Raw genomic sequence first — 27,045 nt, 5'->3', positions numbered from 1 at the left:
GACAGAGAAACTGAAAAGGAAAGAATACATGGAAAATACAAATAAGTGAAGCCGTCTGAGAAGGCAGAATCTATCATTATTACAGTGGGCATATGTGATTAAATGTCTTCAAAACAATGAGGCTCATCAATCAGCATCTTCATGCATTGGGAAATCAGATCATCCCGGGAGAGATCTGAGACACTCATTATGACAAGGCCATCTTCTCATGGTTACACATCACAATCAAGTGCATAGGTGAGGAAAACACTTTTCTGATTTGTTAAGCTCGCAATAGTTAAACCTCCATATAGGAATGTGACTAGAAAGGGGAGAGGCATGCCCTCCCCATGGTGAATATCATCAATCTTTAACTCCACTCTGGAAGAAACCTTGATATCCCCAAGTGAATAAATAAGTACTTGATATATACGACTGCACCCTTGAAAAACATCATGGATGCATTTCAATGATTCTACACATAAAGTAGCAAATCAAATAAAGTTTCATATTTATGTGAAGGTAATTAAACTTCCAGGACTCACAAATTTATATATATATATATATATATATATATATATATATATATATATATTGCTTAGTCTCTAAAGTGAGTTATCCCACAGCATAACAGGATAGTGTTTCTTCCAGTATTTTTATTAGGTTAGTACTAACATAAAGAGTCAATAAGGTCCATTTAAGAGATATAATTATAATACCTTTTTTTGTTACTGTTGTTTGGTTCCTTCCTCCAACAACCGTCCCTGTGATATTTACTAGTGTGTTGTTCATTTTCTAGTGGATGTGTAGTGTGTACATGTTCGGGATTATAAAAGAGAAATGGGAAGTGTTATAACCTGTTATGAACATTAATGCTGCATATATCTGGCAGATTTAATAGGTCTAAATATGAAAAGTATATAAAAGCTGAGGTTGTTATCCAGATACATTTCAGCCAAAAAATGGCTTTACTTACCCTATACAGCTATTTAAGACAAAATAGTACTGTTTGTGTGTGAACTCCAACTAATCCCATATTTTTTTCCCCAGCATGAGTAGATACAGCCTTTAGAGCTACCTGCTTTATAACTTCCTAGTCGGTGATTCTTAGGTCTGAACTCATTTCCTGAGGGGGCTTTTGAAAAGGATTTACAACACCATGTCTATTTTCAAAATTGTAAGCTAGAATTGCTTTGCCTGTGCAGATGTGATGACCCAAATCTTTCTCTGCAAAATGTCCTTTTAAAATATGCAATGATTTGATTTATCAACTGGTCTAAATACAACTTTTCCTTCTATTACTTTAAACAGATTTACATGTTTCAGAGCAGGAGGAAAGAAGCATTAAAGAAAAGCCAATTAGACATTGCTACTTCAATATTCTAATAAACCATGCTGAGCTTCTTTGGGTAAACATTAAAAAGCCTCTTTGGGTAAATGAACTACATATATGATAATAAAAGATTACCTTTGCATGGGATATTTTTGATGAGTCACTAAACTGCATGCATTCATAGAGAATACTAAGAAATGTTTTCACTAAGATACTGTGAAGTAAGAACAATGCAGAGTCCTAAACGAAGCATTTAGCTTTCACCAGAGATGCAGAAATAGAAGCAGATAGTAGGTATTGCCCTAATACAGGCTGTAAGACACCATTTTGTGCCAGTTTTGTTATTACTATCCAACAATAACTTTTATGCACATAGTTTTCTCTATACTAGTGCCTGACATTGTAATGTTGCTATTCAGAAAATAAGAGTCAAATTCTGGAGGTAAAGATGGGTAAAGAGGTGAGAAATATCAGAACATGGAGTAGTGCATGAACACCGTTCACATTTTGAGAATCTGTTGAGAGGCTGAGACTGAACAGAAGTGGAACTGTGACTAGATAGACATGGAAAGAAATATAAACCTGATTGTGATGGTATTAATGCATGTTGGGCCAAATCACTAATATTTTTAAGGAAAATCCTACAAGGGAAGGTAAATTAAGCAAGATGACTCAAAATCTATTAAATTTCTTTGAGGCTATAAAATTCCTCTCTTATCACTAAATGTTTCCAAAAGGAAAATAATACATACAAAAATGTCACCTGGATTGTCCTACAATTTAAAAACACTGTCCATTATTATTATTATTGTTATGTCATTGTCATCATCATCATCATCGTCGTCACTATGCTTCCTACTTAGACTATGCTGACACAATATGCATAGACACACTTACAACAATGGTTATAGTTTCTTTTACTGAGTTGACAAAGTCAGTTCTCTTCCTCTTTTGCCCTTGATTCTAACAGTATTTGAAAAAGTAAACAAGTTCATTGATTTTGGATTTGGCTACGCATAATGCACCCAAGTTTTTCCCATAATCAGCCTGGATATTCTATTTCTCCTACTTATGAAACATTAAATATCCTCTCTCCTATTTATATGTAGCTGCCTGAGAACACAAAGCTCCTTCTTACCTGTGTGGTAAAACTTCCCTGAAAATCCAAGGTTGAAGGTAAAATTTGCAACCTGAGTGCGCAGTAAATTTTGAGTCTCTAGTAATGCCTGAAATAAATAAGAAATTAACATGATTTTAGAAAAATAAATATGAAGATTTGGGATGCCTCTTTTTCAAAAGTGTATGCATGAGTGAAACAAAATGTGGGCTTTGTTGCTTTTTGGGTTTTTGATGGCTACTGGTATGTGCTATTCATATTTCAGGTATTATAATCATTATTGTTATTATTTTTATTGAAGGTTACAAATTATGAAGCAGTTAAGTCCTAAGCATATTATAAGCAGCTGAGAGGCAATTCTCTAACCACACAGCACTGAAATCATTTTTCATTTCTGTGTGAGGCATTTCTAGAATTTCATATTATCACACTTCTTTTCCCTGGGGAAAAATTTTCAGAATTGTTGGATGCAGACAGGTCCTGTATTTGTTGGTAAAGGATAAGAAGTTAACTTTTGTTCGAGTAGCAACTGAGTATTTTACTTAACTGTGTAACCTCTCCTATCATTTTTAAGGCATAATTATTGAGTTGAAAGCTTGGATTTTTACTTTACAAACTAAACAGTAATTTTTAGACTTTATAGGATGATAATTACAAATGAACAAGGAAAAGACAGGTAGGAAATTGGTAATTCCATAAAGAAATATTCTCTAAACATTGCAAAAATTTTCCTAATTTCTCCTTTTGGAATTATTCTGTTAATTTCTTGTTTGTAGACAGGATAAGAACATACTGATAATAATCTTTGAGTAAGACTTAGTCCTCTAAATTTTCTGCCTATCCTTCCACTGCTATTATTCCTATGTCGACATATGTAGTTTAATTCATAACTCTCATATCCTTGGGCTTTTTAATTTGCTTATTGATTTGGACTGCTTTTTTCATTTTTTAAATGGATTTTTAAAGGGGGGCTTATTTTGTTCTGATGGAAATGCAAAACTCATTTCAAATTAGAGAGATTATTAAGACATTTTTGTTACTACTATCCATCTTCTTTTTTTTTTTTTTTTTTTTTTTTTGCAGTACGCGGGCCTCTCACTGTTGTGGCCTCTCCCGTTGCGGAGCACAGGCTCCGGATGCGCAGGCTCAGCGGCCATGGCTCACGGGCACAGCTGCTCCGTGACATGTGGGATCCTCCCGGACAGGGGCACGAACCCCTGTCCCCTGCATTGGCAGGCGGACTCTCAACCACTGTGCCACCAGGGAAGCCCCAGCCCCATCTTTTAAGATAAATAAAGAGCCAAAGGTTTAGACAATTTCTTTTGAGCATTAGTTATGGTGGTTAAGCATTTGCTTCAAAAATTTGTGAACCTAACTTTTTATTTCCCCAAAGTTAAGAGGGCTCTCCTGCAAATTTGTAAAGAAAAAAAAAAAAAAGAAAGAAAGAAATGACCAAATAATTAAAAGGTTGATAAGCTATATAGTTTCTGGTTATCCAAGATTACAGTTATACTGCATGTAATCCTGGCTAACTTATTTAAATAATATCAATCAAATAGAAAAAGGAAAAAATAGACCTACTAGTTTGACTCAGTTATATAAAATATTCAAAAAAGTTCTCATAAAAAAGATCAAACTAGATACTAAAAAGAGAGTAGAGTTAAAAATAAATAAATTTATTGAAGTTGAGCTTATTGGTAAAGACTGTAGAATATAGCTTTAAAATTAAAAAAATAAAACCATCATGCATCCTTTTTTCTTAGGGAGTTCCTTTTTCTGGCACTCTTGTGTTCAGTGCACAATCCCTGAGCTTTCATATATTGAAATAGTTTTTTTTTTTTTTTTTTAATTCTTCCTTTCCCTGTTTTCCTCACCGCTCCAACCACATCCACTCAATTTTCTTCCTCTGGGGTCTTGAAGTAATTCTTTATTCCACATTTATTTATCCACCATCCATTCTTAAATTCAGTAAATATTTCTTGTAGGTGGATACACTGTTGGGTTTGGCAAGCATAGTCTCTGTAACCTTGGGCTTTACTGAGAGGGAGAGAGATATTAAATAGAGGGTCCCACAAATGTGTAATTACAAATCATAATAAGTGCTACAAAACAAATCTAGAGCATGTTGTGATAGATGCAATAAGGGATTTAATTTAGACTGGGGAAGTGGGCCTACACTTGATGCTTTCTAAGGGGCCATTTTAAAAAGATCAAGCGATCTATTTTTTCCCAATCAGCTTGCTACCACTTTAGGCAGGCCTTCATGTCTTTTTCTTGGGCTTTAAAACACGGTAGACTGCTAACCGTATTCCCACCTTCCTCTACTCTATTTTACACTCCACAGTCATGCTAACATCCTAGAAGCAGTAAATTCACTTTACCCTTGAGGTCAGGCAAGCCATTCACTTAATGACTCAGCTTGGTCGGTCATTTCACTTCTCACATCTTTTCCCTTATCTGTGAAATGGGATCATGCTTAACACTTGTTTCACACTATTATTGTGAAGATTACATTGTATAGGGCATACAAAGTGCTTAGCTAAGTACCTGGTACATAGTAAGAGCTTGATAAATTCTGTTAATGATCACTTAATATGCCATTCTCTTCCCACCAGTTAGGTATAAATGGTGCCTTCATATTTCCATATTAAGATACCTGCATTGGTATTTCCCCAAATCACCCTGTTGTCTGCACTATTCCCCACCTCCTACATTTCTTCATGTTTTTCTCTGTTTTTTTTTTTTTTCTTTTCTTTTGGCGTGGAAAGTGTCCAGCTGTTCCCAATCACATTTTCCAGTCCCAACCCATTTTTAAAGATCTAGCCAAATGCTACTTTTTTGTATGAAGCCTTCCCTGATGCCTTAAAGCTTTGCCTTTTCTCATCTCCCAAAGTAAGTTCCTAAATTGTTTTTCTTAAGACTTGCATCATTTTCCACTTTACTATATAACTTTGTATTTTATTTCTCCTGTTAGTCTAAAAGTACCAGAAGTTTGATCAAACCTTACTCATTTTTACACATGCCATGTTGCTAAATATAGCTTCGTATATGTGGAAGGCATTTAAAATGTGATAGGAGCATATATTAATGCACAGCTGTCAATTGAATTAGTTTCATTTATTTTTATTACTAATATTTTTCTGATGGTAAAATGATAAAAATGGCTCATGGACCATACCATTAAATGATATAGATAGGATCTTGCATTTCATGAGCACATTCATAATATGGAAATTTTATAATCTTCTATTGTAAGTAGCCTAGTAAGACAAGCTCACAGAGGCAAGGGCATATGGATTTTCTTCCACTGGCGCTAATTAGCTATGTGAAGAATTTGACAGACCTTTCTATTATTAAAAGAAGTAGAGCTGTCTAGTCACAGTCTCCCAACATGTAATCTTGATTAATGTGGGAGTAAAATGACAATTTCTGTAAGTAAAAACAAAACAAATGGATAAAAAGAACAAATTCTAAAAGATTCAAGCTTTCCTACTTCATTGTAACTGAATGTTCTTTGAGTTTCAAAATTCAAGGAAAGAAATGTTCCATGTCTTTCAATGATAAGAAAAAGAAAGACACAAATAAATATGTATAAAATGGATATAATTTTTAAAAATAAAACAGAAATAAATGTAAAAGAAAAACATGTTAAACCATAAAAATTAATGAAGAAATATAGAAAAAAATAAAGAATTGAAATACAGGAAAAATGTAAAATGCCAGAGGAAATATCAGACAGGAAAAATACAAATATAAAATTATGAATAAATAAAATATAATAAAACCCAAAAAACCTTCTTTTGGAAAAATTTGTTAATGGACTAGAAATAATGTCTTAATTTGAGATAAAAATCAAATAGTAAAGCATAGGAAATAGTATACAGCTGTATATATACTATTTTTATCTGAATATTTTGTGGGGAAATTTGACTAACTTTTGAAAACATTTGTAAAATAAAATATATACAGTGTTTGGATAATAAACCTTAGTTATTTTCTTTAATAGTTTATAAGTCATAAAAATATATATAAACGGCTTTGAAGTTTTCCCTTGCATTATTTATGAAAGGCTCACTAAGTTATTTGATTGGGTATCAAAGAGAATAAATATATAACTTATTTAAGCAGAAGCAAAAAGTCATTATTTTAACAAACATTACTTGCATTCACTTAATGTTCTTATTATAAGTTCCTCAGTATTTAATAAAGCAAGTCCAACTCTGCCCTACTGAAAAATGTTAAAGAGAACAATGGTTTTCAAACTTTACCAGACATAATACTTTCTAGAGGAGGCTGCTAAAATTGTTAATTCTGGGAACCCACTTGAAGAGTTATTGATTTAATCTGTCTATGATGGGGCCCAAGTATGTGTATTTCATTATAGACCCCAGTTGGTTCTTAAGAAGTGTCAAGCAATTGTTTCCAGTTTAGTCATAAGAAATGAAATGAATCACCAGGATACTTTTCCCAGGCCCATTTTCTGGGTATTCTGAGTTACAGTATAAGATGGAGCCTAGGAATCTGTGTTTTTAACAGTGATTCTTATAGTTTCAAACTGGAGATTATAGCCATCAAGGAACTTCAGGAAATATTGTTAGTGCACTGTTCACATTTAAGTTCAAGGTATATTGCATATGTCTTAAGCCATTCTGATATTTAGATTGTTTATCATCAGGTTAACACTTTCTCTACATAATTAATAAGTCGTGACTGTATACATACTTTGGTATAGGGTTATGTTTTCAGAATTTCAAATCAAATACCAAAGTGTGATAGTTTTTGTTTGTCTGCCTTGGAAAGTTTTTTTTTAATTACATCCAATAACTCAATAAAAATGTTATCTTATTTACAAGATCTTACTTATCTTTTTATCTTACTTACAAGATCTTGATGTGGGATTCAGAAAAGGTTACATCTATACTTATTTTCCAGGTGGAAAAAAATTGCTTCATGGAAAGTTTAAATGGCCCACCCAGATAACACAACAAGAGGGCCAAAATTGAGCATGTTTGCCTTAACATTTGGTCCGACTTTAACCTCAGGTTTCTCTACAGTAAATCTGTGTGGCCACCCAGTTTGAAACAGACACGGAATTTCATGAACTTTTGTGCAGAGACTGTCAATGTACAGATGAAAATGAATAGGGCTGACCCAGGCTGAACGTATGAAGCTTTTGAAGTTTGCCTTTGATAGTTTCTGCCTCCCTTCTTGCTCATCTCTTTCCCCTTAGAAGAAATCTCCATTCCTTCAGAAATCTACTCTCTTCCTTTTTTTTTTTTTTATAAAATCTTACTGCTGCTCAAAGAGGAAACTGTTTGATATAATTTATAAATTGACAAAAGCTTATTATACCAACAAGCTGAGTCTTCTAAAGAATTTCACATGGAACAGTTTAGCTATGATTGTGGAATGGGTGAGTTAATTGAGAAAGAATGAATGTATACTTCTGATGTCTTTTGTGGGGAGAAAGGTTTGTGGCTTGGGGGGTCCTTCTGATGAAATCACATTCAATTCGAAGAACAACTTGCCTGGAAGAAAAACACCATAGTGTTTCAGAGCAATTATCCTCTCACTTTCTGCCCATCACCTAAGTGTTCCACTGCTGTCTATCTTCTCTCACTTAAGTCTCCAGGAAGCAAGGAATCTGGAACTCTCTGGGCTCTCTACCGCCTTGTGCTATTGTTCACTCATTTATCCATTCAAACAGTATTGACTGAACCCCTGCTTCTTGTTTTAGGCATTATTCTAGGTGCTAAGGACACAGGAGAGAATGGTAACAATAATATCTAACATAATTGTGTTAGGTACTGCTAGGTTCTATGAGAAGCACTCAACTTGAATTATCTTTTTAAATCCCTCCATGATCCCTTGGGCTTCCCTGGTGGAGCAATGGTTGAAAATCCACCTGACAATGCAGGGCACACGGGTTTGAGCCCTTGTCCGGGAAGATCCCACATGCTGGGGAGCAACTAAGCCTGTGCACCACAACTTCTGATCCTGTGCTCTAGAGCCCACGAGCCACAACTACTGAGCCCGCATGCTGCGACTACTGAAGCCCACGTGCCTAGACCCCGTGCTCTGCAACAAGAGAAGCCACCGCAATGAGAAGCCTGCACACCACAGCGAAGGGTAGCCCCCGCTCGCCGCAATGAGAGAAAGCCCATGTGCAGCAACGAAGACCCAACACAGCCAAAAATAAATAAATAAAATAAATAAATTTATTTTAAAAAATCTCTCCATGATCCCTTTATTAACCCTATTTTACAAGTGCGGAAAATAAATCTCAGAGAGTCTAAATAAGCTACCTAAGGTTATGGAGATAGAAAGTGTCTGCCAGACAAAACCACTATATTTGTTGTTTTCATGGAGCTTACATTCTTTTTAGACATGCATATAATACACATGACAAATCAATCAAATAATTATTTAGTTGAAATTATTATTAATGTAAAAATAATTATAGTATATGCTAATATTGAAACTAACACAGAGCACCTACATTTTAACAGGATAAGCAATGTGTTGTATGAAGGTCTTTCTGAAACCGTGGCAGTTCAGTTGAGAGCGAGATGAGAGGCCAGCTATGTCTAAAACAGGGACTCCAGAGCGTGTGCTCCAGGCAATGTGGCCAGTGAAAACAGGGCTCCATGTCAGGAAGGACCTTGGCACCTTTTTAATACACCACCCTCTACTTCACCTCACATAGGATATGATTTACATTTTAAATTGATTTCTCTGGCTACTTGCTGATAAGGAATTGTAGGAAAACTGGTAAGGAATGGGGGAAATGATTTAGGAGGATTTTGCAGTAGTTCCAGTAAGAGAAAATAAAGGCATGGCTCCTACTGGTGGTACTGGGAATGGAAAGAAGTAAATAGTGTAATTATTGATGGGCCGACGTGGGAAGTAAACCTGAGTGATTTCATTAATGATTCAGATTTCTGACGTTCGATGAAGTGAGGGAAGAGTTGAGATAGGCTTTGAGGGAAAATCAACACCTCCATGGCTACACTAAACATTTCTTCCCCACAGCAGGATGGCTATGTTGTTGAAACCTCTACATCACCCCAACAGGAAAAACAGAGTTTAAAGTCCCACATCGTCATTGTTTTCAAACATTGGTACATATGATTAGAGGTAACTGCACAAAGAGTGTATATATTAGTAAGGGGAGTGGTCTCATAGTACAAGGAGTGCTTTTTGGATACCGGAAGGTTAAACATTGATACTGATTAAAGATACAGGCAAAGAGAAGAAAAAAAATTGAAAATTAGTTTGACCTTGTAAAATAATATTAATTCATGTCACGTATGTGAAGAGTCTGCATTTTCTGCTTGATTATCAAAGAACACAATGAAGGTTATATAAATCATTAAACTTGTAGTGCATTTACAGTGTTGTAAATTTTGATTGTATCAGCAAAGCACTCCATGTGTCTTTGACTCCCTTCCCAGTGGCTATGGATTGATTTGTCTTGTGCCCTAAACTGTGTTAACGGGGGAATGTCATTGGCATCTCTGTGTCCACAGAATTCTAAGCCACTGACTTCAGTCCATTCTGAAAGCATGTGAGATGAATTTCTGCTTCTGCTTTCTGATTGGCACTCTGGTTCTCTCCCTGGGATCAGAAAAAATCCATAAACGTGGTGAATTATTGCCCAGTTCTTAAGAGTCCCAGTTTCTCTTCAACTATATTCTCAACTTCAGCCCATAGAGGTCACCTCAAACCGTGAGTATGCCCTTCTCTCTGTACCTCTGTTTCCATGTTTTTCATGTTCTACCTAATCGATTGGAATTTTGAATCAAATGAATAAATTTGAATCAAATATGACCCTTCAGATAGTACTACTTGAACCACTGGCTTTTTCCTTTATAAGTTAGTTCTAAGTCTCGTCTTCAATTGTATTATTTAATTTACTTTTTCTATAAGCTTTGCTCCCAAGTCTCCATCATGGCCTGCAAGAATTTTTGAGTTGCAAAAAGATAAATATAATGTAACTTTAGAATTCATGGTTCATGTAGCATGATTATGTCCTTAAAAGGATTTTATAAAGTAATGGCCAGAATAACTGTCTTATTTTCCCTAGGCCCAAATGTTTAAGTAAATGATAAAGTAATAGTGAGATAGAACTATCTTACATGAGGACTTCTTCAGGGATGTTGAATGAAACTGGTCATTGTAAGCCCAGTAACTGAAAGATGGCTTCAGGAATCATCAGGAATCAGAGAGCTGAGAGAAACATACACGTGCACAACAAAATAATAATGTCAGACCTTTATTAAGTAAGGACGGGAGCAAAGTCGTTTTAACTCAAAATATTTCCAGAGATTCTAAGTAAGGATCTGCACTGAACTGGGTCCAAATTCTCTCTGTGTTAGGTTGAAACTATAAAATGTAACCTGAGTCACCCAGCATAATCCTGACTTCTGTGTTGGAGAGCCTACTTGATAGAAATGCTTTGTCCTGCTGTGCAAGTACCAAAGCAGGCACAGAATCACCTTTGGAGCTAGCTTGGAGTCTCTGAAGTGTGGAAGCTTGGGCTGACTTCAATAATAAGTCATCATGGATGATTTTATTATGTAAGAGATAATAACTAGTGAAACAAGAGTTCCTGATTACAGATTTCCAAACGGTGATCCATGGGTCACTAGGTCTGTAAAATTTAACAGTTCCATGAAAAAATAATTCCATGTTCAAAATGTTTGGGAAACACTCTGTAGTATATCCCTCTTGGGAGGTTCTCAATTCATATTTACATGCTAAAGTCTTTAGTAGAAAAAATTTTGTACTTGATTTCTCTCAGCTTTTTCCCCAAACTATTTGCCAGCAACACACACTCCTACCTGCCTACTTTTAAGATACAGACTTAGGAAAAAAACATTAAGTGGATGGCTAATACCTTGGAGGTACAGGTATTTCCTGGGGTCATGATATCCTTGAACAAATACAGTTTCCTATTTAGTATCAAATGCAAATTGCAAAATATAATAGCTGTAACTTTACATGAAATGTGGTTCTGCCTATGTATTCAGTTATATAATCACATTAACTCTCTGCATGTGATCTGTAGAAAAAGAGGACTTTTCCATTATTCCAGGATTTGTCATCCCACAAGAGCTTCAGATCAAAATCAGTTTCTTAGTATTATGAAATTGTGGAAATATACTTAGAAATAATTACCCTTTTGATAAACATGATGTTACTTCTTGGAGCATCTTATTCTTGTTGAAAACTTATTAAAAACAACTATTAAGTTGTTTTCATTACCTAAATTAAGTAAGGATACATCTAATTAAGTAAATTTAGACATATCTCTAAATTACGTTTTACTTCATGATCCAAAAAAAAATAATTCTCATTTTATTTTTTAGGCCTTAAAAAATGTAGGCCTCTCCAGCAGCTGTCTCCTTAATCAAGGTCAGGTACTGGCCTCCTTCCTTAGGAATTGTGCTCTGCCTCTGTTCACAATCTCCATGTCTCATTCTCCATCCTCTGATCACTCGGTACAAGTCTAGGGCCTCTTACAACAGTTCCTGGCACAACACAGATATTCAGTAGTTGTAGGTTGGTGTTGTAACTGACCTCCGTAATTTCATCTCTAGAAATATCCTCTGCTCAAATACAGTCAGAAATCTCTACAAAATGTTGAGGTATCAGCTTATTAGCTATCATCTTTCATTCTTTTGCTTATTAGCTATCATTCTTTCATTAAATATTGTGTTGTAATAATTCCAAAATATTTCTTGAGCACAGAAGGTGTACACTATATTCTCAGTTTTATACAACTCCCCATTCTTTCATGGATGCACCCGAGAAACACCTGAACTCTGTGACAGATTTTTAGGATATTGGAGACAGGCTTCAGACATTCCTGCCATAGCTTTGGCAGATATGTCTGTTCTATAATAATTCTCCTAAAAATGTCCTGGAACCTCAGAAAGGGAGTTCTGAGGATGGTAGGTATTCACCATTTTACTTTCAGTTTTATCTCTACAGCCATTTCATTAAAGATTAAAAAGAAAAAAAATTACTTTATTGACAATTTCCATCATTCCTGTCCCACAGGAGCAAGGGATACATTACTGAGAGGATCAAGGGATGTCTGCAGGTTTTTATCCACTTTTTCTTAGTAAGGTATAGTCTCTTCCTGTCTTCTCTGTGATTTCACTCACAGTTTCTCTCTACTCAAAGTATAAATAAATTTCAGGTTAAAATTCATATGATCTTTCCAGTGGCCAAACTCTTCCTTTCACTAGAGTTATTTCTTTAAGATTATACTTGAAAATTACAAATCATATGTTTTAACTTTATTACTATCTTTCTGTTATTAATTTTAAAGGAACCAAAGCTTTGTCTTATTTTATTTGCTACATTAATAGTGTCAATCTTATCAATCTGAAGTTACCACTGGGGCAGAGCAAGTTGATAATGGTGAAAATAGCTATGTGCAATAATGATTCAACTGATTGATATGCTGTAAGTGATTTGAACAAAGATAAATCATTGACTTTATTGGGTATTGAAAAATTGCATAATACGTGTAGGATAGGTGGCATGCTGATATCTATATAGCTATCTATCTATATCTATCTATCTATCTATCTATCTATCTATATATATATATGTGTGTGTGTGTGTGTGTGTGTGTTTTATGTCCCACAGTGAATATATTTGTCTTCTTTCTGAATAAGGATATCTATTTTTAAATACATAATTGGGCTAATAGATGAATAAACAGACTGCATCTATTAGCAAATTTATTATTTATCATCAGGGTGTACTCTATTAAGGTGGTACATGATAACTTAATTGTTTAGACTTTTAAAAAGGATCATTACTTCAGAATATAGACATATTTGGATAAAAGGATAGGAGTGTCAACTTTAAAAAATCAAGAACATTCCCTTGATGGCTTAGACAACAAACAAAAAAAGGTTATTACTGATAATAAAATTGAAACTGCAATGGTCATTAGAATTTTTCATTTGGTCATTGTAATAGCATAAATTCAGTATTTATTTTATTTAACAGGTGAAATGAGAAAAATTTATTTGTAAATAAACACATCTACCTGTAGTAACCAAATAGACTTTAAGTAAATACCAAAAACTTTATATCCATAAGGAACTGTACTCCAACAAGCATTTATCAAACCACTGGTATCTTCGAAGCTGTCACCTAGGTCTTGCTAATATACTGTGCCCCTTTAAAAATTATGTAAATAAGTAAATAGTCTCTGTGTAAATAAGTAAATAGTCTCTGTGTAGAAACATTTCTGTGTCTTATTTTCATGTTATTTTACCATTTTGAGTAAATCTGGGTTAGTTAAAATTTTCATAATCAATTCCATAAACTTCAGAAAATTTTTCGTAGGCTACATAGTTTAATATTTTGCAAATGCACATTCAGATACACATATTTTAAATGCATGTCACAAAAATCATTTCCAAAGGCTAAATATCAAATCATGCATCAAATTATATACATTGGAGGCATTAAATCTTTACTGTTTAAGTTCATATGTAGTAGAATCTTCTCATTATACTGCCAGCAAGGGAAAGATGCATCTATTTGTAGTTTTCAAAAAAATCAATATGAAACATACATGTCATTATCTATATAGATTTGGTTATAGAAACCATACTCAAAGTATATTACCATTCATAGTATAGATATTTCAAGGTGGATTTTTCCTGTATGTTGTAGACAAATTATCTTTCAGCAAGTCTCTCCCCTCCCTCTGACAAAATTTAAGACTTTTGAAAATAAAAAGCTCCTGTGAGGTGTTGTTATCGCCCCCTCAAGCTCAATTCTATTTAAAGCCTAATTACAATTCAGGCTCTTAACAAAACAGTCTTGACATTATCTGATAAACACCTACTAGTCTACCAACTCTGCTTTCTGGTAAATGAAGGGAAACTAGTGAGATATTCATAAAGGAAGCCGACAAAACCAGAAATATATTAATGGCAACACTTTCTGTACAGCTCTCATTTTCCAACACAAGAAGACAACATTCAAAATATTTTCTATGTAAAAGGTATCCTTTAGAGTTCTATGACTGACTTTATCCACCTTTCACAGTATATTTTTTATACAGAATTTGGCTATAATTTAATTTTAAGAAGGACTCTCAATAAGTGAAATATGTTATTGTATTTACTTATGCAGGAAATATTTGAGTAGCTAATATTCCAGCTGTTCTACATAGTAGAGATTCAGCTTTGAACAAAACAAAGTCCTTTCTTTAGGAGTTCATATTCCAGTGGATGAGACAGACAATAAAAAAATAAAGATATGGTGCAGTAAGATGACGGTACTAAGAAGCCATTGGGGAGTTTTGATCAAGCAGAGATATCATGTTCATCACACCTTGAAATCTGGTCATTGTATGAAGAATTACCTGGGTCAAGGAGGACATGTATGGAAGAGGGAAACATTTAGAAGAAAGAACTACCCTATTTGAGGAATGAATGTCTTGGAGTTGGTGGTAATGTAGGAGGAAAGTGGTCAGGTTTGGGATATCGCTTGTAGACATCTAGGCCTCTAAATATCACATGATGAATTGAATGCAGGTTGTGAGAGATCTGAATGGGGTGCATGATGACTACTGCATTTGTTCCCATATTTTGTGTATCAGATGAAAGTTGTTTGGAAGTTACCAGCCACATCTATTCTCAGGGAGTGAAGTATCTCTTCAGTATCCCCAGAGTATCATTTAGTGTGTTGGCTTCATCTACAAAAAGCAGGTGTTCCTAATCCATTAAATTTTTTGGCCAAACAATTTTCTTTTCCATCTGTGTTTTCATGAGAGCTCAAAAAGTGTGGAGTGAAAGCAAGCTTTTTCAAATATTTTGGAAAAAAAAAAAAAACGTTGGGATGAGTTATCAAGTTAAACTACTGCTCTAATGATTTTTTATTTAAGAATATTAGATACAGGGTAAATGCAGAGGAAATACATTGAGACATACTTAACAAACCTTATTTAAGGTATCTGAAACAATGTAAAATGAAAAGCATATCATTACCAATCATTTTATGTAGATATTGTGGTACAGACATCAGATATTAAGTAGGATTTACACTTTCATTCCATTCTCTGAACTATTGAAATAAAACTCAATAAAACTTAATTCTTATTTTACTAATTATGGCTCATTTAACATTATAAAAAAACTTAACTGTTAGAATTTGTTGAAATGAAAGTCTTTTACTTCTATAAATGAAGTGTAGTTAGTTCTTTTAAATAAGTTCTTAAGGAATCTCTTTCCTAGAATATATTTAATCAACTACAGGGACGTTTCATTTTATTAACTGACTCTTTAGTTTGACATTGCAAATATCTCTCACCTTGGGCCATGAATGAGATAAAGCCTCTTAAAAAATCTTACTCTCACATTCTGCATTATTTTACATTAATCTCCAGAATTACTTTTAGATTTTTGAGCCATCTGTATTCTTCCTAATTGCTGCATCTATTAAGCAAGACAGATATTTTTCTACAATATCCTTGTTAATTACTAACATATCCCACATTTACATAATACACTTTTTGGGGCAATTTCTGTGGTAACATTTCATGGCTAATAGGAAGCAACTTGCTTTCCTTTATTAAGTGCACTAAAACTTCATGCCCTAGACATCATTGACGGTAAACATTTGATTCAGCTCAAATTTAATGCACCGAGGCATTTTGCTGTGCCAATATTAGGTTTATTTATGTGCTGTGTTCTGCATTGTTAGCTGCTAATGAGACTTCAACTCTTATTGCTCTAAGGCCTGAACGCTAACCTCATTTTAATGAGTTCATTATTTGCTGTCTTCTGAAAGGAAGACAACAAATTTTCCTTTTAATTAAAGGTCAAAACACCTCTGGTGAAGGAAAGGGAAGAGGTTATCAAACCCTAGGAGAAGCTGAGAGATAGCTCTTTCAGATTTCTAAGCTACGCAGAGTTAGTATAGACTGGGGCAGGTGGTGGTTTCTCAAGAATATAGACAGTCAATCAATCTCCAGAGACCAAGGTGCATCTAAATTTAAGACAAATGAGAACCCTACAGTATGATAGCTAATGTGCCTAAGACTGTAAAAAATGAAAGTCAGCCAAAGTAATTAAAGAGGCTTTACTCCTAACCAAAAGGGCCCCCTGGATCAATAGGGCTGCAGGAGCATGATTTGTCTTTTGCATGAGGAATGAGTTATGGTGTTGAGAGAAAACATGCTATATTAATTGGGCCCAGAAAAACTAATCTCAAATATTTTATCACAGAATGTGAAGCAAAAGCAAGTCAATGTTTGGGGAATTATTTTTAATAATGTATAAGATATGTGGACCTAGCATGAGATATAAGAATATGTATATTCAGAGGAAACTTAGTTGCTAAACTGTGAAATTCCTGGGAATGCCAGTTCTTATTTGCATTTGCAGGCAATGAGTACCTCTAACCACAGGGGAAGGTGAATTTAAATAATATATAGTCCTGCCATAACAGATAGTATGAACAACTTGCTACTTATGTAAATTTTAATATGAATGAAGCCAAGAGATTCGAGCATAACAATTACATGAAGCCTTTGCACTTAACAAATAGCGTGGTTAGATTAAAGACCAAAACACTTTCATTTTGCTCTGACAGCATACACATTCACACACGGGTGATTTTAATCTTGTACACTGCTTTCTAATTAATACTTAAATATTTAATGATAATATATTTTTAATTTAAACATATGCCTTCAGTAACTTTATATTTATACATGAAATCTAGTACATACCATTTTATGTTTCTAAGCATTGTTCCTGGATTAGAGTACATGAACCATAAATATTTTACTTCAATAAACTTTTTATTGTAGAATTTTTTAGATTTACAGAAAAATTGCAACGACAGTACAGACAGTTCCTATATACCAACACCCACGGCATCTTATGTTAGTGTGGTACATTTATCACTATTAAAGAGCTAATACTGATATATTATTATTAACTAAGTCTATACTTTATTCATATTTTTCTCAGGTTTTCCTTAATATCGTGTTTCTGCTTCAGGATACCACATTACATTTAAGTATATGTCTCCTTAGGCTCCTCTTGGTTATGAGATTCACACTTTTTTTTAGAGCAGTTCTAGGTTTACAGAAAAAATAATCAAAAGTACAGAGTTCCCATATACTCCCTCTTCCCTGTATCCCCTCCCAGATTCCCCATTTGTTACAACTGATGAATTAACGTTATTATTAACTAAAGTCTATAGTTTACATTAGGGTTCCTTCCTTGTGTTGTAAATTCTATGGGTTTCGACAAACGTAGAATTTCATGTATCCACCATTAAAATTCCACGTAGAAAAGTTTCACTCCCCTAAAAATCACCTGCACTCCACTTATTCATCCCTTTCCTCTCCTTGTGGCAACCACTGATCTTTTTACTAACTCCCTAATTTTGCCCTTTCTAGGGTATCATTTAATTGAATGGTTATACAATTAAATTATACAATTATACAGCATGTAGCTTTTTCAGATTGGCTTCTCTCACTTTGCAATGTGCATTTAAGACTCCTCCATGTCTTTTTGTGGCTTCATAGCTCATTTGTTTTTATTGCTGTATTCCATTGTCTGGATATACATGTTTTGTTTATCCATTGATTTTTTGAAGGACATCCTGGTTACTTCCAAGTTTGGGCAATTATGAATAAAGTTGCTATAAACATTCAGGTGCAGGTTTTTGTGTGGACATAAGTTTCAACTCATTTGAGTAAATACCAAGGAGTGCAATTGCTGGATGGTAAGGTAAGTGTATGTTTAGTCTTGTAAGGAACTGCCAAACTGTCTTCCAAAGTGACTGTACCATTTTGCATTGTACCATTTTGTATTCATTTTGCAATGAATGAAAGTTCCTGCCACTCTACATCCTCCCCAGCATTTGGTGATGTCAGTACTTTGGCTTTGGCCATTCTGATAGGTGTGGTAGTGGTAACTCATTGTTTTAATTTGCAGTTCCCTAATGACATATGCTGTTGAGCATCTTTTCATATACTATTTGCCATCTGTTCATCTTCTCTGGTGAAGTATCTGTTCAGTTCTTTTGCCCACTTTTCATTTGGGTTGTCTGTTTTCTTATTATTGAGTTTTTAGAGTTCTTTATATACTTGGATGCAAGTCCTTTATCAGATATGTGTTTTACAAATATTTTCTCTGGCTTGTCTTTCCATTCTCTTAACAATGTCTTTTGTAGAGCAGAAGTTTTGAATTTTACTGAAGTCCCACTTATCAATTTTTACTTTTATGGATAATGCTTGAAATAAAATTTATTTGGTAAATGACTCAATACAAAAAGGCAGATTAGTTTTTATTGATCATGTTTTTGTATGTAGCACTGTGATATGGACTAGAGTAAAATGATGTGGGAAGGAGACAATACAGTAAACATCCCTTGTCTTTAAGGAGAATAAAATTCTGTATAGGTGTTGATCATAAAGAAATTACTGTATATATTTATTTAAACACCATTTTATGGTTTTGTCTAAATGTCTTTAAATGAAATCAAAGGTGGTCAATTGTGTGCACTTGGAAGTTATCCAATAAATAAAATATATATTAACAACAAAGCCCAAAATATCCAGTTATGAGAGACAATAAAATTGGCTCTCACTTTTCCCTTTGACAGTCTCTTGCTTTGGCTTTTTCCAGATATGCAGAGGGGAAAATTAAGATTTGGGAAAGAAGAGAATTTTACAAATGAGGACTTATTTCAAAAGTTTTTTTTTTTAAGTTGAGAAAACATTATACCATACTGCTATACTATGAATAATGTCTGTTGAGCATTTTAAATTTTTCAAAATATTGTCATATAGTACTTCACTTAATGTTCAGAATAATTCTGTGCATTGTTGTTATCTTTATTTCACAGCTGAGGTTAACAATTTATCTAAAAAGTGATGTGGCTCAACCAGGCTCTGAAATCTGAAACTTATGATTCCAAATCTCTTGTTCCTCACAGCTCCTATGGGACCTCTGGCTACTGTCCTATGTGTGCCATCATCTACTTACTGATGGTTAGCTGAACTGTAACTAGTTTAGCTGAGCTACGTATATTTTACTTAAAATAGCCACCTCAGTTTCAGAATTTCATGTCTCAAAGGAAGGACTTAAAACTCACATAAATGAAATAGTATTTAAATTATGTTATATAATTATAATTTAGTTTCATGCTGTGCTATATACAGTAAGTGCTTGGAATCTCAAATAAAGAAATGAGACTCAAATTACAAAGCATCTATATTGTTTCAAAAATTTAGTTGAGATGTTAAAAAATCTTTTTGCTCATTACTCTTATTTCCATGCTAAGAGGTGTTTTGGATATAGGAATTTCATCTGGGTCCACTGCTAAATTGGACCCAATCGGAAAGGTTTAGGACTCATTTATTTTGACAATAACCTGAATTAGTCATGCATTTCTTCATATTTTTCCTTATCTGATAAGAATAGGATAGGCTGCAGACTTATTAGGTGTTTTTTTTTTGCCCTCTAACCTTAAAGTTATTGTTTCTGTTTTAAAGAAGACTAGTTTTAGATGTGGTGGTGGCTGACAGGAAGAATGAGACATAGAAAGTAGCTCGGTCTCAGCATTAATTCCAAGTTGTTATGATGATGCCTTCCAGTGGATACCTATTCTGCTGACTTTTAGATCTGTTTTTGTTGGATATTTTATGTGTATTTTACATCCCTTTTGACAGACAAACAAATTTAAAATAATTTTTTAAATTACATTTAAGCTTCTGTTTTCAAAACCAAGTGATGGAGGCAACTGTCTATAGAGGTTTGTTATAAATCCTGGAAACCTGTGCACATATCAAGTCTATCTTCTGTCTAGGAGTTCTCTAGTTATTTAAAGTTAAAATCCTTGTCCTTAAAGTGAACTTCCATAAACACATTGTTCCTCTGGTTTTGGTTGTACCACCTCAATTCAAGATGTAAAAGCAGATTAGTAATTCTGTTTTTATTCATGATTCATAAATGGTGAACTACATTCCATATCTTTTTTTTTCTAGGGGTACTGTTTATTGGCAAATCTTAAGGAAATTGCTAAAAGTATTATACTGTATCTGTTTCATTTTGAAAGCCATATATGACCCTGGTATTTGGTTCAGAGAGTGATGCCAAATTGTTAAGATACATTTGTATAAGTCTCAAAAACAATATGCTGACTTTTTTTGATATAGTGTTGTATTTGTTAAAAAATCATATTCTTATTCCCATTCAATAAAACTTGTACAGATGGAGTACTTAGTATATACTTGAAACTGTTCCATGGTTTTAGCAGGAACCAAAATATATAAAGTAATTGTCCCTACATCTAAAAGGAGTAATTTTCTATTGAACAAACAAAACAAAATAAAGCTGTATAAAAGGCAGCATGAAAAGAATGGTATAGCAGAAGCAATTAGATGTAAAGGCTCAATGAATCCAAATTAAAGAAAAGAGTAAAGGAGTATAATGTTGATCAGAGGAGGTTTCATTAAGTTAGTGAGTTTAAAACAGATCTTTGACAGATTGCCAAAAAGTATATGAAAAGATGTTCAACATAAGTAATTATTAGAGAAATGCAAATCAAAACTACAACGAGGTATCACCACACACTGGTCAGAATGGCCATCATCAAAAAATCTACAAACAATAAATGCTGGAGAGGATGTGGAGTAAAGGGAACCCTCCTACACTGTTGGTGGGAATGTAAATTGGTACAACCCCTATGGAGAACAGTATGGAGGTTCCTTAACAAACTAAAAATAGAATTACCATATGACCCAGCAAACCCACTACTGGGCATATACCCAGAGAAAACCATAATTCAAAAAGATATATGCACCCCAGTGCTCATTGTAGCACTATAAAATAGCCAGAACATGGAAGCAACCTAAATGTCCATCACCAGAGGAATGGATAAAGAAGATGTGGTACATATATATAATGGAATATTACTCAGCCATAAAAAAGAACAAGATAATGCCATTTGCAGCAACATGGATGGACCTAGAGATTGTCATACTGAGTGAAGTACGTCAGATACAGAAAAACAAATATCATATGATATTGCTTACATGTGGAATCTAAAAAAAAAACGGGTACAAATGAACTTATATACAAAACAGAAATAGTCACAGATGTAGAAAATAAACTTATGGTTACCAGGGGATAAGGGAGGGATGGATAAATAGGGAGATTGGGATTGACATATACACACTATATATAAAATAGATAACTAATAAGAACCTGCTGTATAGCACAGGGATCTCTACTCAATACTCTGTAATGGCGTATATGGGAAAAGAATCTAAAAAACAAGACTGGATATATTTACATGTATAACTGATTCACTTTGCTTTATACCTGAAACTAACACAACATTGTAAATCAACTATACTCCAATAAAAATTAAGAAAAAAACCCCAGATCTTTGAGGAAATTGTAATATTTGACCTAGTGTACAAGAAGAAAAAAATCAGGGAAAGGTGAGAGAGAGCATGCAGAGGTGAATTATTTACTATCATATATTTTGGAAATTGCATTCCTCTTCTCCTCATTCTCTGATTTTGGAGAGAACTGGGTTATTTTAAATGATATCCCACAGTTTGAATATCTGGCTATGAGAGTATACTTTATTTCCACATTTCCCATAAAATGACATATTGTCAAATTTCCTGCACTTCTTTGTACATGTGTCTAAGTAGATTCCACATGTCCAATATTAGCTAATGTTTTCTCAAACACACTGATCAAGGACAAAGAGAATATTAGGGCCTATAAGATCCTGAAATATGTTAAAGTCCATTATAAATAACCAGGGAAATATTGCATTATTTTAGAGTACTTTTACTCATCAAATATTAACTTTGAGTACTTATCAGCATGCAAATATGCTAGAAGTTGGTAAGAATTTTTTTTATGTGTGAAACATGGTCTCTATCCTCAAGGGTAATCAGTGTGAAGGAAAACATGTACCTGAGTAATTATAATAAAAAGCAGAAAAAATGTCATAAGTATTTTATCAGCAAAGTGTTATGAAAGTTCAAAAGAGGCTTGACATTATTGTCTTGTACCAGGCAGCAGGCAAAATACAGAATGAGGAGGCCAAAGGGTGCAAGATAAGACAGGTGAGGCAGAGAGTTTTGTGAGCCAGGTGGGAGAACTTGTGTACTTCAGGATGGTTTTTTGAAGAGGATTGGAAATAAGCCCTCTTCAAAAAACTTTAATCTTTAAAATTAGAATAATCTGGCAAGTGTGGACAGATCAGTCATGGCTGTTAGATGGGATTTGGACATAACAGGGGAAACTAGTGAAAAAGAGGTTATTAAAGTAATACTTACTTGGGCTTTAAGAGCTTTGGTGGTGGTAGCCATGAACACAAAGGAAGAGACAAATGGAGTGCCATGCAGAGGAAGAAAACGCAGGACTTGCTAGTTTTGTTACATGACAAGAAATAGAGAGGAAATAGAGAACTTTGAGCCTGAGTGTCTGAGAAGATTGGGAGCCCACTCATAGAATGATATTGACGTTAAAGGAAAAATAACTGGTATGGATGATGACATCAATGAAGTGATAACATTAAATATTTTAATTGAGTTAAAATAACCTGAAGATGAATTAAACATACTATGTTCTTGCATAAATGCATGCCTATGTCCCAAATATAACCACTTATAAAATGATAGAAAAAACCCAGAGTTAGAACTAAGCTTGAAACAGTAAGATTCATTCAGACATCTAGAGACATTATTCAAAAGGTGTAAGTACGGACATTTAATTACTATTAATTTTTATGTTAATACAGAAGTAAATTAATGTTAATTTTATAATAAAAATTCATTTCCATTTGTAATGGTAATAGTTTTGATGATCTGGATCTGTGGCCTCACAACTATCAGTAAATATTTTGAGGTTATATCCTTAATACATGAATATTTATTTTTATAAATCATATACTTGTACTCCCATAATCATTTATGTACTTTATAAAATGTGCAAAATAGAAATGAGTAAATGAAATGAACACTAATTTTAAATGGTTTATTATATTTGTTAACAGCATAATAAATTTTTGGTGCTAACAAAAATTATAATGTCTTAACTGAAAGGAATGTGACTGAACAAGTCAGATCTGATTAGAGATCTTGTTTGAAACCTGTAATGTGACTTCACTGACAAAACATTCACTAAGGAAGTGGGAGTACTGTCAGCTCTGCCATTTTCTTGCTGTTCATTTCTGCTCGAGTTATTGGTATTATGTTTAATCAGTGGTCTCTTCCTAGGAAGAGTTTTCAAACTACTTGCTTCATCTGGGAGGGTTAACTTAAACTGGAGCATAAAAATCCGTAAGTGCCTTTATATGGTTTTATAAAGTACAATATGTAGTAATAGATTGGAATTGAAGAAAGCAGGGAGGTTACTGTTGTCAACCCTGCTCACTGTGTCAGTCCCTTTCTCCTCCAAGGATGTTGTGATGTGGTCTGAGAAAGGAGGCTGCCTGAGATTCAGCCTAGTGGGGCATCAGGGTTCATCCCTACACAATAATATTTTAGGTCAATACCTCTCTTTCTTTTAGATGAATATCCATCAGTGTCCTAACATTTTTTCCCAAACGCCAATGGATTGACTTGCATTTAACCCACACTGGAGTAGTGCTCATCAAGGTCACGTTGTGGTTAAGAGCTCAGAAGTCATATGCATGGGTTCAAAATGAGCTCTACCACTTATCTTACTTATGTCTTCTGTTTCTTAACTCCACCACCTGTAAAACGAGGGTGTTACATACTTTGTAGACATGTTGGGAGGAATAACTGAAGTAACATATAATGCTCCAACATGTGAACAACGTGTGGTAGGTAATAAGCCTTCAATAAACACAAATATTGTTGCTGTTGTTATATGACAACAAAGAATCCATCTGAGGTCATGCAGGATCTAGAATGTGTGAGATTATATTAGTTCCACGAAATCAAATGTACATATATACTGGAGTTATTTGCCATTACCTCAAACCTCCTTTCTTTTTGTCAGTCTTCAATATGATATCATCCAATATGTGTGGGGGGCCCATGTGTTAGCTGTAGCTTCATTCCCTTCTGCATATATTAGTAAATTCCTTCCTCTTCTAGAACATTTATTTTCAATATGTGATAGAAGATATTTTTATAAAATTAATCTGATGAAGTTATTATTTAAAAACAAAACATCTGTGACCCAATCTCTTTTTCTTGGAAGGGAACTCTTGATAAGAGATTCAGTATAATTTGCATTTCAAATGTAATGGGAGTTATGTTCCATCATTTCATGTAATTACTTATTTTGAATAGATCTTCCTTGGCTAACAATGATTTTCTTGGTTTCACACAGAACAGGGTTCTTGGTTTGTTGAAGTAGTACTGGCAGTTAATTCTGGGATTAATTCAAGATTTCCATCTAATCTACCCCTAAAGCAACCTTGACTGAGCGATTTAATAATGCAGCCTTGGGCTTCCCTGGTGGCACAGTGGTTGAGAGTCCGCCTGCCGATGCAGGGGACACGGGTTCCTGCCCCGGTCCGGGAAGATCCCACATGCCACGGAGCGGCTGGGCCCGTAAGCCATGGCCGCTGAGCCTGCGCATCCGGAGCCTGTGCTCCGCAACGGGAGAGGCCACAACAGTGAGAGGCCCGCGTACCGGAAGAAAAATAAATAAATAATGCAGCCTCCTCCAACCCTCACTCAGTACTCCTTATCCTGTTCTACATTTTCTTTATTTGCCATAGGACTTAACTCCTTCAATATGTCATATTACTTATTTATTACATATGTGAACTGTCACTCCCCTGCCCCCCTGCCACTCAAATAAGGGTAGGAGAGCTTTCTGTCTTTGTACCCTGATATATCCCATGGGGCTAAAACAGTACCTGGAACATAGAGTTCTCAATAAATATGCAGTGAATGAATGATAACAGTGTTTGGAACTGATGGAAATCAATTACTAGGAGGTAGGTGCTCACATTTCACAGCCCCACGGTGAAGACATTCCAGTGGAGCTATAATGACTGTCTATTGGCTGAGAGGAATAGAGAATCATGTTCACCGTGTTTTCTCTGTTACGGGCCCACTCTATGTAGCTGGGTATTTGAGCCTGTTGTGTTAGGTAATCAGATGATACTGTAAGAGTAAGACTGCAACTTGAAGAACACTTTGATCTTGTGAAAAATAAACCCTGAGTTACAAAAAAAATAATAAATAATGGCTTTCATTTTTCCTGTTAATTAAACAACAGGCTGGAAGTAAGTAGGTATTCATGATTAACTAACCAGAAAATGCCACGCTAAATGGAGAAAACCATAAAAATCTCAATAGACTTTTTGAGCAGCAGCAGAAAAATCTCTGAATAAATTATCTGCTTTTCTTGGACTAGGTCACTTCAAGAAGTCTCTGAAATTCTCTCTGATTTGTAACTATTACAGATCTCTGAAGTGGTACAAGAAGTATAAATTTAGAGACTGAAATGTGTGCAGAACTGTCTGCTCTAATTCACACAGTTCCTCTCTGAGAATCTCAAGCATTTCTCATTTTTTTCTAATTTCCCCTAAACTGGGCAGGAAGCTATACAGTTATGAACTGTTGGTTAATGATATAATCAGATGAATCCAGAGCTATTTCATCACTGTTAAGGGAATTGTGAACCTCAAATCAGTACATGAAACATTTACAATGATATGTTGACATATATTTTAATTTGAATTAAGATATTAGATTCATAATAATTTATATTACTGATTCATTTTCAATAAACTGATACCTCTGCTATTTTCACTTAGGAGTAATGAAAGATGAAAATATTTTGACATCTCTTTTATATAACTATTATCATTACACTGCTAAAATTCTGATCTTGAAATACAATGTTAATTTGAATAAGCATCTACATTAGACACATGTGTAGACATTATTTTGTGTGGTCTAATACATTTCTTCTGGCTACCATATATGATCAGAGACTAAATGATGTTAAATGATCCTGGCATTTCTTTGTAAATTTTATTTGAATTCTCCAAAATTGTCTTCCCAAACACTCATTTTAATTGAATGCCTTGGTTTTTATTTGTTTTGTATATTGTACATTTGATTTTTACAAATACCTTTTATAATTTCTCTATAAAAATAATCTTTTAAAAAAAATCTCTTTTGTTACTGTGAAAAAAACTTCTATTGTTTTTCTGATGCATTAAAATTATAATGCAGTAAAGATTTAAAGTAGAAACTTGTGTTGTCCACTGACTGAGTTTTCTGAACGTTAAAATGAGCGAGTTTTCCCATCTTTAAAATAGAAATAAAAAGGGAGTAGCGGGGAAGTTGGCGGAAGAGTAAGACGCGGAGATCACCTTCCTCCCCACAGATACACCAGAAATACAGCTACACGTGGAACAACTCCTACAGAACACGGGCAGAAGACCTCAGACCTCCCAAAAGGCAAGAAACTCCCCACGTACCTGGGTAGGGCAAAGCAGAGAGATTCCCGCACAGAGGATCGGTGCCGACCGGCACTCACAAGCCCGAGAGGCTTGTCTGCTCACCCGCCGGGGCGGGCGGCGCTGGAAGCTGAGG

The 27,045-nt window shown here is 34.5% G+C and overlaps 1 protein-coding gene across 1 annotated transcript in view; it reads right to left on the bottom strand.

The window, feature by feature from the left end:
* LOC307058869 (bifunctional heparan sulfate N-deacetylase/N-sulfotransferase 4) overlaps positions 1–27,045 on the bottom strand; it is a gene marked incomplete at both ends in the record, with an annotated part of 237,733 nt that overhangs the window by 138,986 nt on the left and 71,702 nt on the right. The window contains one exon of the mRNA XM_079712576.1: positions 2,451–2,538. Coding sequence (XP_079568702.1) covers positions 2,451–2,538 — 88 coding nt within the window. The remainder of the gene's footprint in view (positions 1–2,450; positions 2,539–27,045) is intronic.

The sequence above is a fragment of the Hyperoodon ampullatus genome (genome assembly GCF_949752795.1).
Source record: "Hyperoodon ampullatus genome assembly, chromosome: 1".
NCBI lineage: Eukaryota > Metazoa > Chordata > Mammalia > Artiodactyla > Ziphiidae > Hyperoodon > Hyperoodon ampullatus.
This window is presented reverse-complemented; position numbering and strand designations above follow the sequence as displayed.